The sequence below is a fragment of the Equus asinus genome, chromosome 29, assembly GCF_041296235.1.
Source record: "Equus asinus isolate D_3611 breed Donkey chromosome 29, EquAss-T2T_v2, whole genome shotgun sequence".
Taxonomy (NCBI): Eukaryota; Metazoa; Chordata; class Mammalia; order Perissodactyla; family Equidae; genus Equus; species Equus asinus.
This window is the reverse complement of record NC_091818.1, coordinates 27,684,164-27,702,210: the sequence shown is the minus strand read 5'-3', so window position 1 is coordinate 27,702,210 and position 18,047 is coordinate 27,684,164. Positions and strand designations below refer to the sequence as shown.

At 39.6% G+C, this 18,047-nt stretch overlaps 1 protein-coding gene across 16 annotated transcripts in view; it reads right to left on the bottom strand.

The window, feature by feature from the left end:
- Positions 1 to 18,047, bottom strand: part of NEBL (nebulette) — a 334,151-nt gene that overhangs the window by 19,555 nt on the left and 296,549 nt on the right. For 12 of the 16 annotated variants that reach the window (XM_070501303.1, XM_070501310.1, XM_070501305.1 and 9 more), the window contains 7 exons: positions 17,933 to 18,025; positions 16,199 to 16,291; positions 14,832 to 14,924; positions 13,113 to 13,217; positions 11,675 to 11,846; positions 8,934 to 9,026; positions 7,568 to 7,717 (listed from right to left, as the gene is read on the bottom strand). In XM_070501303.1, coding sequence (XP_070357404.1) covers positions 7,568 to 7,717; positions 8,934 to 9,026; positions 11,675 to 11,846; positions 13,113 to 13,217; positions 14,832 to 14,924; positions 16,199 to 16,291; positions 17,933 to 18,025 — 799 coding nt within the window. The remainder of the gene's footprint in view (positions 1 to 7,567; positions 7,718 to 8,933; positions 9,027 to 11,674; positions 11,847 to 13,112; positions 13,218 to 14,831; positions 14,925 to 16,198; positions 16,292 to 17,932; positions 18,026 to 18,047) is intronic. The other 4 variants (XM_014860153.3, XM_014860154.3, XM_044761952.2 and 1 more) reach the window with 4 other exon arrangements.

Below are 18,047 nucleotides of genomic sequence, written 5' to 3'. Positions count from 1 at the left end.
TTTTTGCCCGAGTATAAGCGTGAATGATCATATCATCAGCTAAGATGAACAAAGAGAAGAACAAGTGTGTGTTGTTCATTTGGTGGAGAAGACAAGACATTAGATTTTGGCTTCAGATAAAAGATTTGAGATGCCTATTAAACATCCAGGAGTTGGCTATTTTGTCTGGAGTCTGGGAGTCATTAGAGTGGGTGTTTCTGCTCTTATACATAAATGACAAATGTCAACGAGAGAAGTTGTGGTGTTTGAAATAAAAGTCCACAACGCTGTCTCTACACCATCAGCCCCTCTAGAGGACTCCTAAGAAGGTCTTCTGGTCATTTGATGCCCAAGGAGTCAATTTCCTTGGTAGAATCTAAATCATCCAATGCAGACCAGACTCTTAGACAAGCTCCCAGAGTAGATTAAACCTCCAAGGCAGAGCCTCAGTTACCTTCTAGTCTAGGTAATTGGTCCTCTAAATAGCCTCTAACTCGCCTACAGGATAGAGCCCAAGGGAAGTGCCCTGAAATTATATTCAGTTGAACCCTGTCTCTGAAAAGACTGTGGCTTCACACTGTCCTCACTCTGGTTCTGGTCTTCTTCTTCAGCCCATCTCCTAGACACACACAGCCCCTGGGCTCCAGATGTGCCCAAACACACCAAGTTTCCAATGTGCTATGTTCTCTCATATGCTACTTTCCTGCCTAAAACACTCCTTTCCCATTTCTCTGCCTGGCTAATTCTAACCTTATGCATTATTCCATCATAATGCCTTCCTGAGCACCGTGGGTTTATGCATCTGGTTCACCCACCAGAATGTGAGTTCTTTGAAGACAGTAACTGTACATTTTATTTTTATGTTCCCAGCATCTCACACATATGGGAGATACTAGATAAATGTTTGGTGAATGAACAGATGGAGTTATGGTGCCTATAAAACACCAAGGCAATTGGCTACATAATTGGTTCATAGCTCTCTTGGTATATATACAGACAAGCTACTGAGAGTTCCAGAATGTTCTGAGGCATCTCTTGCAACCTAACCTCTTTTAAGAACATATTACATGGGATGGAATGCTATAAGCACAGCCCAGTTGGGGCGGTCACAGAATTCAGAAAACTGGTTTTCTATCAGTTAAGGCAGGACTCGGTCATCCCAGTAAGATTATTTCACAGCAAAATGGAAAGGTCAGCAGTTTGGAACACTGAGGATTTCTCTTTGGAAAAGAGCATCAGCTGTTTTCCTTCGCCATCACACTGCGATGTCCTGGATGCTCCAGAAGAAAACAGAAATACATAAAACACTTGAAGCAAAACTGAATACAAGTTTAAACTGAGAAAGGTAAACGCTGAGATCCCAAACACATAACAATACTAGCAAAGCGATGCTGTAAATCAAGGAAAAGCAAAGAAATACAAAGTAATACCGGCAGGCAAATCCATGTTGCAGGCAAGTGAACGAAAGACAAACACAAAGATCAAAGAAAACCTTGCAATGAAATAAGCAGAAACCATCAGGGCTATTTCCACTCAAGGAACTGTGTCAAATGAAAATAAGTTAACCTAATCTAATACCAAAAGGCAATAAAGATAACTTCAAATAATACTATTCAAGAATGAAAACAAAATTAGACGAAGTTTAAATAAAAGCCTCTTTTATTGAATCAAAGTAACACAGTAGAGATGTAAAATGAAAACCCTTTGGTAACTTAATACCTTGGAAAGCAGACTGAAAAGTAAAGAAAGCCCAGAATAATCTTATAAGAAAATGAAAATATTCAGCAATCAAAGCAAGATGGGAAAATATCATGAGAGACACGTAACTCAAACAATGATAAAAACTTAAAGGAGAAGGCTTCTATGTTAATGCTCATGAAAACCAAATGTGAATGAGGAAAACATTGTACTTTTGCCTCAAGGAAATGAGCTGATGGTTTAACCCTTTGTTCTAACAATTAGAATTTCCTCTAACTGAGAAGGACCGGAAAACTATGATGCTCAGAACTGCCCGGCCACTTAATTCACAAAGTAAAACACATCGCCTTCAGGACATAAACACATTCTCATCCAGAGAAGGAAGAGAAAGAAAAAAACTAGAGTTCGTTGAAATTTACGGCACTTGGCTTAGGAAACGTAAAATATCTTAGAAAGCTTCTTGTTCTACATGCTTCTTGTTACAGATGTGGAATCTGAGCCTAACAAGGGGAGATGACCTCCCCAGAGCCCAGACTGAGTAGTGAGAGAGCGAAGATGAAGTGCATTTCTTATCCCGCTGCACTGAGTAGACACTACCTCGACAGCAGGGAGACACCCCAATAGGACAGACATCTCTCTGGGACAGAACACATTTCATCAGATAAAATCCTAATCTAAATTTAAAGGAATCAACAAAATCTGGAAGGAAAAAAATGGCATTTCTAAATACATATGAACATTTTCTTTTCTCTTCATCTAACGCTAAGAAGTATTGTTCTAAAATTCTTCTCAGTTTCTAGAATGGCATTTAAACAATGCATGTGATTAAGTGTTACTGTTAAAGACACTGAAGGTTTTTATCAAACAGCTGTCATCACCATAAAAGTTCCCCCCTCTGACAAAGTCAGTCAGCACCTCCTTACCAGGGCCCACATAGTACACATTTCAAAGGGGACCCTAAATTTCAAAGCCGCTGAAAAGTCATGGATCCTACTGCCTCCCCTCCCCACCAGAAAAAAAAATAATACTCTGGGAATGTTTCCACTTTAGGTTTTTTCTGGCTATGCTTTAATGTCATTGAAACATATCAAAACAAAACCGGAAGAATTTCCTTGAAAGCCTTCCACAATAGCACCTTATTTAAAAAAAATAATTATACTTACATATATTTATATATGTGGGTCTAGTTTTTAAAATATTAATCTGGCCATTTCATTCATTCACCAGCATTTGAGGAGTGCTTATTCTAAGAGCTGCAGATGGAGCAGTAAACGAAACAGCCCATACCTCTGTTCCTGTGGGGCTTCTAGGCTCGGGAAGCAGAGACAGACAAACAAATAAAAACATAACAGTGCCGGGGCTGTTAAGTGCTGATGAAGGGAAAAAAAGCAGAGTAAAAGGGACAGACAGTACCAGAAGGTGCTATTTTATCTCTGGTGGTTGGAGAAGGTCTCTCCGAGGTGACATCTGAGCAGAAACATGAAGAAAAATCGGGCTAAACAGTTATTCAGGAGAGGTGGGACGGGGAGTGTTCCAGGCAGGAGGAATAGTAAGTGCAAAGACCCAGGGGGTAGCTTTCTTGGAAGGTTAGCATAAAGTAGGCAGACCAGGATGACCAGAGTGGATGAGTGTACGAAGAATGGCAGCAAATGAGTTCAGGTCAGAGCGGCCGCCCGGGCCCAGATCGGAGGAGGGCCTTGGAGGCCATGGTGAGGATCCAGGATATATTCAGAATGAAATGGTAGCAGAAGAGTGACAGGATCTGACTTCTGTTTCAAAAAGCTCCTTCTGGCTGCCAGGTGGAGAACAGACCAAGGCAGAGGGTTGGTGATGCAGAGTGGCAAGAGCAGAAGCAGGAAGCCCTCAGAGGCTTCTGTGCTGAGCTGAGGGAGAGGAGGCAGCAGCTGAAACAAGCAGTGAGGGCAGAGGTGGACACAGGCAGTCAGATCCTGGGTACACTTTTGCTGGCAGAGGTGAGAAGCTCGCTAACACGTTGGATGTGTGGCGTGAGTAAAAGCCAAGTGTGCAGGGGGCCAGCCGGTGGTGCATTGGTTAAGTTTGCACATTCCGCTTCGGTGGCCCAGGGTTTGCCAGTTTGGATCCCAGGCACGGACCTAGCACCACTTGTCAAGCCATGCTGTGGCAGGCATCCCACATATAAAGTTGAGGAAGATGGGCATGGATGTTAGCTCAGGGCCAATCTTCCTCAAAAAACAAAACAAACAAACAAAAAGACAAGTGTGCAGAATGACTCCCAAGGGTTTTACTTCTGACCCTTGGAAGTTGCAACTGCCACATAGCAAGTAGGAGGCCTGAAAAACTGGCAGAAGTAGGGGGAGAGGGAGAGCAGAGTGGGGAAAAGGCTTTGGGCATATTAGGTTTGATATGTCACTAATCATTTAAATGCAGACATAAGGTGCCAATTGATAGAATATGCCTTGCTTCACTTAAAATAAATGACATTAGGAGTATATTCCCAGGTATCGTAAAATCTCTTCAAATTGACACAGACATCTTGGGGGTGTACCATCCCTTGTGTTCGTTATAAAACTTACTGGTGCATCTTTCCTTTTGCTTCATACTTCAATATCTGTTTTCCAAACCAGGAAACATCACTAAAGACAGGGCAACCTGGCCTCATAACAGATGACTGAGAATGACATAAGTTTATAAATGCCTCTAAAGAGTCAGCTTTTCTTACAAGGCATGATTTGAGTTACTGAGACCCCCACTTCCCACCAAAAATCTCCTCCCGCCACCTTTTACACAGTCTGAAATTCCTCCATTTTAAAAAACGTAATTATTCCCTGTTAACTATGTGTTACTCTTACTGAAATTCTAATAGAAATGCAAGAATATATATATACCTTCTTTCAATGTAGACATTTTCTCATTCAGTTTGACACAGTATAGGGTCCTCTCGCAAGAAATAATTAGAAAAAAGTAGGCGCTGTGGCTTGAGAAGAGAAAGAAGAGCAGAGGGTCTTTATAACGCAGGCTTGGAGGAGAGAACGGAATGGGAGACAAGCAAACCTGGACTTCCTCTGCTGGCACAGAGGGAGCTGAGAAATCTGCAGGAGGGGTCTCCGAATTCTCCTTCTCTGCAGCGATTCATTCAAGACCTTATCAGTGCCACAGATGATGACTTCCACATTTATCTCCAGTGCAGCCTTCTCCTCTGAACTCTAATTGCCTATTTGATGCCTTCATTTGAACGTGTCATTGACACAGCATTTCAGTGCTCTGTTCCATCAGAAACATTTTTTCTCCCAAAGCCCCCTTGGCCTAGTTAACTATCACTTAGCATTCACATCTCAGCTCATATCTTCCTTCCCTGACATCAAGGCCAGATGGAATTCCCCTGTTATACATCTTGTCGCCCCATGCCCTCCCCTCACAGCACTCACTCTGTTTGTAATTATATATTACTTGGATAAGTATCTGCTTCATGTCAGGGTCCCCCACCAGACTCTAAGACCCTTGGAGCAGATGCATGTCTCTTTTGCTCACTGCTACGTGCACTGCCAGATCCAAGCTCTTGGCTAGTGTACAAAGAGCAGTCAATAAACATTTGGTGAATAAACGAATGAACGAAGTAGAAAGGTCACTGGTGAAGCAAAGACTCTAAGGGACATTGCATTTGGGTGAGACATCAACTCCAACACACTGGACTGAGTAAAGTTAAATAAGGTTGATGGAAAGGAATTTTTGTAGTTGCTTGCGGTTTTATTTATCTCATCAAGCATCAACATTATTCTGTACCTCCAGAACCACAGAGGACACTGAAGGGAGACATCAGTAACCCAAAATCCAAAATAAGAAAACCTCAAGAAGTTACTGAACCCTGTGTTAGAGAACCAGACACAGAAGGGGGAGGTCCCTCATGTCTACCTTACCTAGGAGAGCACAAAACTAGTTGACACACGTTTCATTAGATTACAGAGAAAGGAGATCTTTAAAAACTTTCTACTAAGGTGGGATCTGAAAAAAAATCGAACTCATAGAAACAGAGTAGAAAAGTGGTTGCCAGGGGCTGAGGGTGGGCAAGATAGGGAAAGGCTGGTAGAAGGGTACAAACTTTCAGTTATAAGATGAATAAGGTCTGAGGATCTAATGTATAACACAGTAACTATAGTTGACAACAATATATTGTATAATTAAAATTTTCTAAAGGAGTAGAACTTAAATGTTCTCACCAAAAAAGAAAAAAAAAGAGATAAATGTGTGAGGTGATAGGGTAACCACAGGCCCTCTAGGACCAGTTCAACTGACCCCATCTTATCAACAGAGTAATTAAGAATGGTTTTTCTGGAACTGAGAAACAACCCCTTGTCCAGTTCAGGCTGGTGGAGACCACCAACCCATCAACCGAGCCTGTGCAAATGCCCAATAAGAGACCCTTTTGACATCAAGGCTGAAAATTCCACTCTCAGATCATACTAACACCACCATTTTGTGAACACGCGTCCTATGAAGAGCCATGAAGCTTGACTATGCTTGCACAGACCATCAATTACCTCACTTCTCACCTCCAAACATCTTTCTCCACAATTCAGACCGCCCTGCCCTTCATCCCATAAATTTCGCCCCAAATCCTGGATCAGGGAGACAGATTTGAGACTGCTGCTTCCTGTCTCCTTGCAGATCAATCTCGCAATGAAGATTTTTCCTTTTCTCAAAAGCTGATACTGTAACAATTGGCTGTTTATGAGCATTGAGCAAGAGAACCCCAATTTTGTGCAGTAACAATGGATGTGTTCATTAACTAAACAGGAGGACTCCTTTCACAATGTATATGTATATGAAATCATCATGAGCTACGCTTTAAATATCTTACAATTTTATATGTCAATTACACCTCAATAAAGCTGTAATTAAAAAGAAACTTTCTATCAAGCTTAGGCCGGTCTGAATGTATAATTTAAGATGTATAGAATAGAATTGATTTTATTCTCATAAGTGTTTTATTTTCATGAGTGCAAACAACAATTATACAATTACAAGAGCTTTCATAGTTTCATCAGGTCCTCAGTGACATTACTTTTTCTCCCAAGGTGTTAGGTTTGTTCAACTTCAAAATTTCCTGCCTTAGGGATTTCAGCAATGTGACCTTTGTGGTTGAAAAGGAAATTCAGTATTGCTTTTGTTCTTATGCGCTTCAGTCCTCTGGCTTCCCCACTGTACTGAAATGTAACTGCAGTGGGGAGCGGGGAGCTGCACCTTAGTCTTAACCATTCATAACAGCTTTATCGCCAGGATTAGTTTAACATCCAAAACAATTTCAACTTAAAAGTTCTAAACCTAGCCCACCAGCTTGGATGAAGAAAAAAAAGAGAATGTAGAGGAAAATGATGGTTCTATAAAATACGAAGAAGATTATTAACAATCAACAATACTTTCATTTAAAAAAAAAATCTCATACTGCAAGGATCACACCCAATTTGTTTTTGGCAACATCTAACTCTGTCTACAAATGTATATCAATATTTAAACACACACAGGTTCAGGGCAACCTCTTAGCCACTCAAATATAACTGTGAGATCAATTTTCCTTAATGGAAATCAGATATGAACTCCACAGAACTCGAGTTTCCACTCGGGCTGTGTATATCCATCACATACAACTCGTGTGAAGACAGATCACGTAGCAGATCCCAAGATCCTTTTGTTGTTAAAGATCCATTTGTGGTGAAAAGAGTGAAGATGGGAAAACAAACATGCAAAGATGCAAATTAGTAGTTTAAAAAAAAGACAACTTTCTAAACATAATTTAAAATTTTCAAATACACCGGGCTAAACGTTTGTGCAAAGGTGAAGAACAGGTTAAAGACACGCCTGTGATACATTCTTAAAAAGTGACTTTTCTTGGAGAGTGGCTCATTGCAGATACCTCCTTCGTCAGATGGTCGTGTTACCTCACTGCAGCAGGAAAAGCTAGGATAAATCTCGGATAGCTCGGACTTGTCATCTCCCAGACCCGTACCAAACGTACTGCTGGAATGAGATCGAGACCGGTGTCTCCTATAGAGACTCGCCTTTTCTATATTGGAGGGAAAACATATATCTGTGATTAAGTGACTTCAAGAACAGAAGAAACAAAAAATTATTTAAAAGTTTAACAAGGAAGAGAAATAACTCCTATTCAATAATATTCCAAAAGCTCAGCTATTATAAGTTCACTTATTCCCAGATTTCCGCATCCACTGCATCCACTATATAAATGACTTAAAAATCATTTATTTTCGTTTTTTTAATGTAGATTTGAAAGGACAGATGAAGGATGGGAAATCGACAAGAACTAAGAAAACATTGGCAAACTAATAAATTTCTATCCAACATAACATCTAGTTATACATAATTTTTTTCAAGTATCGCCAAGCATACAGTCTGTCTTGCCTTTTCTTTATTTTTAGAAAGTTAATTGACACGTTTTAGCTGATTATGTGGGTCAAATTGACTATAAAAGTATTAGAATCCTGACTTTGCCTTGGGCATTCAATTTTATTAATGTCAACAATTAAATCTAAGGTAGAAAGCAGGGGGCAGAGTCAGACCTAAATGATACATCTATTTATACTGTTTGAAATAATTGCATAACTGTCAAAGCTTCAGTTTGCTAAACACAGTCTGAAAGGGTGAAATGTCAATCTATGCCATCACTATACCCAAACCATTCTGTTTTTTGCTTTTAGTTGTAAACATTCAGTCTAAGATAAAAGTCAAATAAACTTCCTATGTAAAATATAAATTTTGCCTTACATAAAAACTCAGAGAAATTTTAAGGATACTTGGAAGTCTATTTTTTTTAAGACATTTAGATGCTATACACAAAAGCTCTCCACTGTTTTATATTCAATTCTTCAAATCTACATTTAAAATGTTGGAACAATGTTTTTCATGAAACAAATCTTTATGTCTTAGCACTTTGGTGTAAGCCAAATAATTGCATTTTTAAGCCCAGAAAACTTATAAACTCATATTCACTAATAAAAAGCACATAAGCAAGCTCTAGACGCCTTTTTTAAATGAATTTAGAACAAATGAATCTAGGTCATGTTATAAAGCCCTTTTGCAACTTTTTTTTTCATACATGATTGATGGTATTTTAAAGCAACATAGCACTTTTTTGGTTTTTTGAATCTTCAACTTTAAAATTGACATTACACAGTTGGCAAATGAACCTCTACAGGTCAGAGTAGCTTCGCTTTCAGGAGAAAACCATGTAAATGGAGAAAAACTCAAAATGTAAGCAATACCAGAGAGCATATGTAGACTTCTAGACTGAATATTGTCCTCCAGGGGATCAATGTCGAAGATGGAGCCCGGATCTGTGCGCCAAACTTTGAGGTCTTTTACCAAAAGGAAGACACCAACAGATCAAGAATGAATACAAAAAAAAAAGTCAGCACCAAAGAGTCCAGCGGAAGTCTGTAAAGCAATATATGTAAAAACAAACATGCAATAAGCAAACCTACCGAGCTGCAGACCCCCGAGGAGAATGAGGGGACAGCCACGTTCACAAGGATTTGTTAAGAAAATTTTATGATCACAATGAGGTTGCCTGGTTTATTCTTCACGGACCTGCCACATGGAGCCTGTGACTGCTCACCCAGCACATGTGCACACCAGACAACTCCCGCACCGCTGAGCCCCGATCCCTCGCGCTCTCCACACACGAAAACCGGGAAAATGTTTGATTACAACCTCTCATTAAAGACACGTGGGTAATTCAGAAGAAACGACTGAGAGGTTTTTGTCTGAGAAAACAAAACAAACAAAAACTTCTCTCCCTATAACAGAAACAAATGTTTGAAACGTAGGCAAGTGGCAAGCCCGGTTTTCATTCTGAGCCCGTGAGCGCAAGCTAACCCATGTAAGATACATCTTTTAGAAAAGGGCAGTAAGGCAAGGCACCAAGCAAGGAGTGAGGAGGGACGGAAAGAGGAACCAGGAGCAGCTTCCGGCTCTCAATGGACCACAGGTGAGTCAGTAATCAGACCGCGCCAGCCAATTGGGTCTGCCATTTTAGCTGGAGGCAGAATCCAAATCTAATAACTTCTGGTTCATTACTCTCTCCAACTAATGCTTATCAGGTCCTAAAATGATCCATATAGTGCTGTACCAACAACAGGAAAATAAAAACCTAGTTGCAGACATGTGACAGAAATGGAGTATGAGTAAAAGCAATTAATTAGCAAACTGGAACTGGGGATCTACTGTCTTAATTAATTTAATTAATATTATGTAGTGCTTACCATATGCCAGGCACTATTCTCAGTTATAACTCATTTAAGTTTCATAATATATTAAATTAGGTACTATAGGGTCCCTATTTTATAGATGAGGAAACTGAGGCAGAGAGCGATTGAGTTCCTTTGGCCAAGGTTACACAACTACTAAGGAACAGAGCCTCCAACCAAAATAGAAGCAGGACAAATTGGCTTAGTCTGAATTACTCAGAAAATCTTTAAACCTGTATTTTCATGCCTGGCACAGAAGTGTAATGTTTGCTGAATGTAGTTCGTTTTGTGCTTGCAAAGGCAAATCCTCAACGAACAACAGTTTCCCTCAATAAGAAGACATAAGCTGACTTCTGGATTGCCCAGTAAGTGAATAATTTAGAGTTATATATCTTATATTTTTTTAAAAATAATAATTTCTACATCAAAGGTAATGAGTACTGATGTCTGAGAGCTCAAAATCTGGACTCTCTCACAGTTTCTAGCAAAGATTGCACCGTCATTCCTGGCCCCTAATTTGGGTAGGACCTGGGGTAAGCTGTGCAGACTCCAGCATTTTCGCCCTCACGGGATGAATCAGACCCTCCGCACTAGCCCTTATGAGATGTTAATACAAAGCAATGAAACTTTCTAATTCTGCATGACTTGCGATGAAAACATCACAACTCATCCATCCAACTTAATGTGATCCTTTTAAGCTATCAACTTGGGAAGATCAGCAAAGCTATCACTTGCCTACAAATATGTCTGGAATCCCTCTTCGGAAAACGCTTTCGGAGTTGCTTTAGTAAGCAAAATAACTTAGTGCCCTGATTTTACTACCCTTGTTTATGCTAAGACATTACCCTGTCAAAGATACACTTTCCTCCCCAACTCACCTCTAAATGGCCTTTCCCTAGTTCCAAAAAACAAGCTCTTACCTTTGAAGATGAAGATCACCTAACAGTGAAGTTACTGAGAGGCACGGTACCAAAAATATTATTTGAGCTATATAATATAATTGGACTAGCTACAAAAATTCAGAGGCAAACTGCTCTGGAGAAGACGACAGTCTTTTGGAAGTGTGAGTTGTTGATATACACTGAAAAGTCAGTAAGTTTCCTTTCTAGCCCTGCCTTGGACTTCAGTGTGATCCTCAGTGTCTCAGCCCCCATTCAACACTACGTTCCTAAGATTTCCTCTGACTGACTAGAAGGAACAGCAGGAAGAGAAAGTTCCTCCTGCTCTGATTTATGGGACTTTCAGACAGCTCTTGATTATCCCAGTTCAGAGTAATATTCAAAAAAAATATAGGCCATTCATTTTACAGAATACCATCAGAATATCTCTATTTGTACTAAAGGACCTAAATGGGATTGTTTCTGTTATTTCTGTCACCCATGCAGACGATGTCTGCAGTACAATATATTGATCAAGTATACAAACCAAAGGAAACAGAATAATTGTCCAACCATTGTTATCACCTATGTCTGATCTTTGGGCTGCTTCTTGAAAAAGTAGGAACATTCTTAAGACCAGAAAAGTATTAAAGACAGAGAACGTGCAATAATAGAAAGGATTTGCAATGATACCATGTGAATGCCATGAAGCCCATTCCACACGGTGCAAACAATAACACGGCCTGTGGTCCATTTTCAACTGGGCACCACATCAGATATTTGAGGAGGAGTCTGATGAATAAGGAGGCTAATTCTAAAGCTATGGCAAGGAGAATCTTTTTGACTGTGCAGACCTGCCGAGAAGGACCAGCAGCTTACCAACGATGATTCCAGGTCTCCTGTCCATCTCCACGATGTGAGGATGGACACCTTTATAGGCAGCATCGCTGACGATCTGGGTGTTCTTCCTCACTCGCTCGGTCACAGGGTCATCCACAACAGGAGTAAAGCCTCTTCCCTTTGTCTTTTCAAAATCTTCATGATATTTTACCTGAAAACAAAGGAAAAAACAATATTAACTCAAACTGAAATGTTCTGATTGTTACATAGCTCACAAAGTCTTGATACAATGACAGCTGTCACTGCACCAACTGGATCTAGATTATTTTCTACAAATACGTATCTTTTCCAATTATTCCAAAAACAACGTCCAAAACTTCAGCTTCCTAGCATCAGAAAGGAAGTGCTGATATTTTCACAGTTTTTCATCATTATAGCTCTTTTAAATTATATATAAACCTGTGTATCAGTCAGAAGCTTTAAAAGATAGATATATACACATGTGTGTATATATATATATATATTTTTTTTTTTTCCTGAGGAAGACCAGTCCTGAGCTAACATCTGCCGTCAATCCTCCTCTTTCTGCTGAGGAAAATTGGCCCTGAGCTAACATCTGTGCCCATCTTCCTCTATTTTATATGTGGGATGCTGCCACAGGGTGGCTTGATAAGTGGTGTGTAGGTCCACGCCTGGGATTCAAATTTGCGACCCCCAGGCCACTGAAGTGGAGTGCGTGAACTTAACTGCTGCACCACTGGGCGGGCCCAAAGATAGATATTTTTTAATCCTCGTTACTTCCTAAAATGTACCAACTTAGCTACAAATTAATTAATTTCCTATCTCTTAACCTTTAATACGCAATAAAATGATAAACTATTTCCACACAATTATTCAAGAAAACAGTATTATTTAAAATTAGATTGAGAGTTACAAACAATTATATATACAATTTTTTGTATATTATTACAAAAACTTAGGTATACTTTAAAACATACATTTTTCATGCTCTGAAATTGGATTAGGGTGATTATTGCGCAAGTCTGTAAACTATATCAGAAACTATTGAATAGTAAACTTTAAATGGGTGAACTTTATGGTAGATAAATTATATCTCATAAAATTGTTTTAAAAAATACATTTTTTTACATTCTTTGCAACATGCAAACACACCAAGCTCCATCTTAAAATTCACTGAAAAGAAGTGCAGACAAATGTCTTTCACAAAATGCATTTATAGTAGTCACGTTAGAAATAAAAAGACGCCCAAAAAATCACTGAGAAAAGTTACTTTATTTGAGTAAATGTTTCCTTTACATTTCAGTGTGATTAGAAAGTGCCCCCGTAAGGATGGGCCCATCGCATCTCCATGCTTTGTTAGTTATCCAGATTAATGGTGAACTAATGCCGTGGGTACACTGGGCGGTGCCATTCCTTAGTATGTTTTAGTCATGAGAAGGATCTGGTTGTATCCTACCATTGAAATATGATTTTGTGCTTCTTTGACATGTCTCAGAGCAGGTGTATCTAAAATCAGACTTGGTCTACCTTTCATCTGTTTATGGTCCTGGGTATATTTTACCTGCAAAAGTAAATAGAACGTACTTATAACAAGACAATTATAATAAAAAACATTATGGAACTTTTTCGAGCTTTCCAAATGAGTGAAACATACACAACATATTCTGAATTATCTCCTGGGTAACTTGTTCAGTAATTACATTTCATTCTAGAATAACAATCTAAAATTTTACTCTCGAAGATCTCTTTTAAAAGCTATAGCAAAAATGACCTAAATCTATCAACTGAAAACAAATGTGTGAGTGACCAACATCCACTAACAATGTAGTTAGTAAAACTGGTTATCATACTTAAATTAAACAGGGAAAGTGCAAAACTCAATGGAACTTAAATTTATTTTTCTATTTCTATATTTCCCCATTTTCCACCATAACACTGTTGAAGAATGCACACCAAGCTTCCTTCTATTTCCTTTTATTTTTCCCCTCCAAAGAAGATAAGAAACAATAAGGCTAGTTTCCCTTTTTTTTTTTTTTTTTTGGTGAGGAATATTGTCGCTAAGCTAACATCTGTGCCAATCTTCTTCTATTTTGTATGTAGGATGCCACCACAGCATGGCTTGATAAGCAGTACGTAGGTCCACATCTGGGATCTGAAGCTATGAACCCCAGACCACCAAGGCGGAACACATGAACTTAACCACCAGGCTGGCCCCAGCTAGTTTCCTTTTAAGCAGCCACAGTTTAAAGGTAATTTATGGGGGCTGGCCCCATGGCCTAGTGGTTAAGTTCAGCATGCTCTGCTTAGGCAGCCCGGGCTCAGTTCCTGGGCACAGACCTACACCACTTGTCAGCAGGCAGGCCATGGCAGCAACCTACATACAAAATAGAGCAAGACTGGCACAAGTGGTAGCTCAGGGTGAATCTTCCTCAGCAAAAAAAAAAAAAAAAGGTAAGTTATATTGACTACAGTCAGCATCTGTAGACAGAAATGCCAATAGAGAGGAGTCCACTGTAAAACCTAAATGCTGATCCCCAGGCATAGAGCTCTTCTTGACAGCTGACCATCAGCACACTATTTGTGAGGCTGATTATCAGATTAGGATAGCAATTATTGCAGACCTGAGGGCATATGTGCAATTTACAACTGATGCCCTGAGATTCACTAAGAGAAAGCATACTATCCAAATCAAACTGATGTGCACCATGGGATTTTAACAAGAAACCAATTTCTATATTAGATGTATTGAAGGATGTTTTTCCTCTAAGTCCTTACTTTGGAGTAATGACTCATTTCTTATTTTGTTTTGCAGAGAGCACTTAACAATCCACATTCAATGGAATCCATCCGTAAAATGACAATTATTTAACTTACGCATCAAAGACTACCAGTTTCAAAGACACTGGTTAAAATAACACGAATCATTGTTTAAATGAAAACAATATAGTTTAAAACTAAACTTTAAATGTGACTGTCACATCTGGAAATATCAATGAAGGATTACAGGATAACGTAAATCTAGCGGCAGCTTTTGGATGTTATCTGAAATAACATGTGTATTTACTACATATATCACAAATGCTTCTTGAAAATAGATTTTGTTTAAAACAGGACTGCAAGTAAACAATAAGGGAAACATTCTCTGTGACAGCCCAAAATGAATAAAACCACTTGCCGAGCTAATATTTTCTTGATTCTTCTTTACTCTTTCCATTTCAGGAGTTACACTCAAAACCGTAGCTCTTCCCAGCTGACCTTTATAACAAACCTATCATTTCAGAGAACAAAAAATACAGTACCATGAATCAATTCAACTAAATAAGAGCCACATAGTATTTATTTTAAGGAGCTAAGGAAAAGACTCTATGAAAACAGAGGATGCTATCAGAGGTCGAGTCATATGCAAAATGCTTGCCTCTTAAATCAATCCATCCTAAAACACCCCATAACAGGGATTATGTGTCCAAATCACTGTGAATGGACCCAAATATATGGGCCTACCCATATTGTTGTAAAGCTGTAATAAGCATTTCATCGCAAAAGAATATGACAAGAAACGTCTTCATGGATATTATTCGAAGGTATTCCTACCCATATAGAATGGTACTATGCTGTTGTAGTTTCATAGTAATTAACCGTGCAGAACTTTTGAAAGGATGCCTAAATAGGTGACCATGGTCATCCATAAAAAGGCCAGTGTGCTTCCCACTACTCCGTTCCTGCTTCTCAATAACCATGTTCCTTTTCCAGAGTAATGGAGTCACGCCGAGTGTGACTCTAAATATATCGCAGAAAAGAGGACCATCTACTTCTCCAAACTATAGTTGTTAGGAAGAGTGCCAAACAATAACCTGCCTTTCCTTTATAATCTGGTCAAATGACTTTAAAGTTTTGAAGAAGAAAAGATTTCTTTGAACCAAATAGATGTCCAAATTTCCTCTTCCCAAGAACCCAATCTATATGTTAATGACTTCGAGAAAGGAGTCTGTCTGTGAACTACATCTGTAGGTTACATAAACAGAAGGGAGTTAGAGCAGCCAGGAGACGGTGTCTGAATAAAAACTGACAGCCCCTTACCAAGTGCCCCTAAAATGGGCCTGTCTCATGTGAACTATTCAGCTATGCACACTTTATAATTTCCCCCCAGACTCCGTCCAAAAATAAAGTAATAATATCTAGAAGGCTAGAGAACTAAAACACATACAGGTAGGAAAGGAAGTGGGAAGCTTATTTGTGGGGCCAAGAAGCCAGGAGCTATTGCTGCATCCCTCTGGGGAACTGCAGCAAAATAGCATGAAGCCAAGAGGGATACACAAGAACGTGCAGGCAAAATCCTACTGGTTGTCGCTGGAAACTCTGCAGCAGGGAATGCCTCGTTGTGCCCATAATACCTAAGACCCCGACACCTTTCGAATAAATTGGTAGTCAATTCAGAGCAGAATATCAACTCAAGGTCATGAAAACTTTGTAAACATAATCCCTCTTGGAGATATTGACAGCGCGTTTGCTATCCTAAGAAAAAAGTTACTAAGCAGATCACACATTGCTGATGTTCTTCTGGTTTTCTTTAACTCTCTTCAGCTCCGGTGGATCCGAAATTGCAGTTGCCTGTTTAATCTCTCCTTTGTATTTTACCTGTGGAGGATAAAGAATTTTAATAGAAAGCAAAATGGTCTCCACCCAAATACCACAGAGGACGAGCCTCAAGATTAACTCTATCTCTCTCCACATTTTTCTCCATCTTGGATATGCGTCCATCTTCTGGTTCACATCGACACGTGGATTCTGATTCATCTGACCTAGCAAGACAACGTGTTGGTTGTGCTTCTTACAAATGATCTTTTCTGTTCAATACGAAACTAATTGCAAATTCTACAATTAAAAGTAATGGAGGGGCTGGCCCCGTGGCCTAGTGGTTGGGTTTGCATGCTCCGCTGCAGGCGGCCCAGTGTTTCGTTGGTTCGAATCCTAGGTTCGAACATGGCACTGCTCATCAAACCACGCTGAGGCAGCGTCCCACATGCCACAACTAGAAGGACCCACAATGAAGAATATACAACTATGTACCAGGGGGCTTTGGGGAGAAAAAGGAAAAAAATAAAATCTTTAAAAAAAAAAAAATCATTTCAATCTTCACCATGGAAAAGAATAAAATAAGAAAACCTATATTTTTAAAAAAAAAAAATAAAAAAATAAAAGTAATGGAAATGTAAGGGAGAAACATCAGAAGGAAGTCATTATAAGAGAACTACAGTGGGTCACTATGGCAGCCCGGGAGGCCCACTGACTACCTTTCAGACCCTGAGCTTCTACTTTCAAAAGAAGCTAAAGATTCCTCACTCCTGCCGCCCTCCAGGAAAATTATAAGGACAAAGCAGGGGTCGGCCTGATTTCCTCCACCTGGGAGAATTCATTCTTAAGTTCCAAAATTACCAGTTTTCTCTTTCAAAATTACCTGTTTTGGAAGAAAAAGACTATTGTTTATATTGGTAAAAGTTCTATAAAAGGGTCAAAAAAATGGGAAAAATAACCATTGGGGGGCACCTCTGAAAGAGATTTCTGAATTCAGGAGGCCTTGGTTCAAATCCCAGCTCTGTCCTTACAAACCAGGGGGCCCTGGCATGTTGACCTCCCTAAGACTCCATTCCCCAGCTCTACAAACCAGAGCAATGAATCGTGCCGACCTCATGGGTTCACATAAAGCATTGAGCACAGTGTCCATGTTAGAGGTGCCTCATGATTAACTCTCGCTGCTTTATTAGCTTTAGATTGTTGAATGATTGAATACTGTTTCCCAATTTATTTATAAGGTTCCCTACTCTATAGGTTAGGTTCCCTACGTTATGTCTTAAAACCCCAATCAAGCCGGGTCTTCTTTTGCTCTATTCCAATAGATATTTTTTCTCTCAGATTGACAATAGACTCAGCACTCTCCAGGTCCTTGCCTGGATGTAGTTGTAGATATTTACCAACTAAACTATGAGGTCCATGAGGATAGGAACTGAGTCTTCTCCATCTTGGTGTACCAGTGACCAGGATAATGCCCGGCAGACTGGAGTACTTAATGAAGATTCCTTGAATAAACAAACATGGCTAAATTATAGCAACACAGTCCCAAATGTCCTGGGCTCACATGGGAGGGTCACAATTCATGCCCTTCACTATGTGAGAAGGAATATCCAAACATGTGGAGGGTTTCAAGCTTTTCAGAGAGCATTCTGAAGAATAAAAACATACAATGTTTCGTAAAATAGAAGAGAAACAGAAACCACTTGCCGTACTCAGCTGCTCCTGGTTTCTCCGCACTCTCTCTATCTCTGGTGTTACGCTTACTGGGGTTGCCCTGTGGCACTGCTCTTTATACTGGAGCTGGGGACAAGGCGCAAGACAG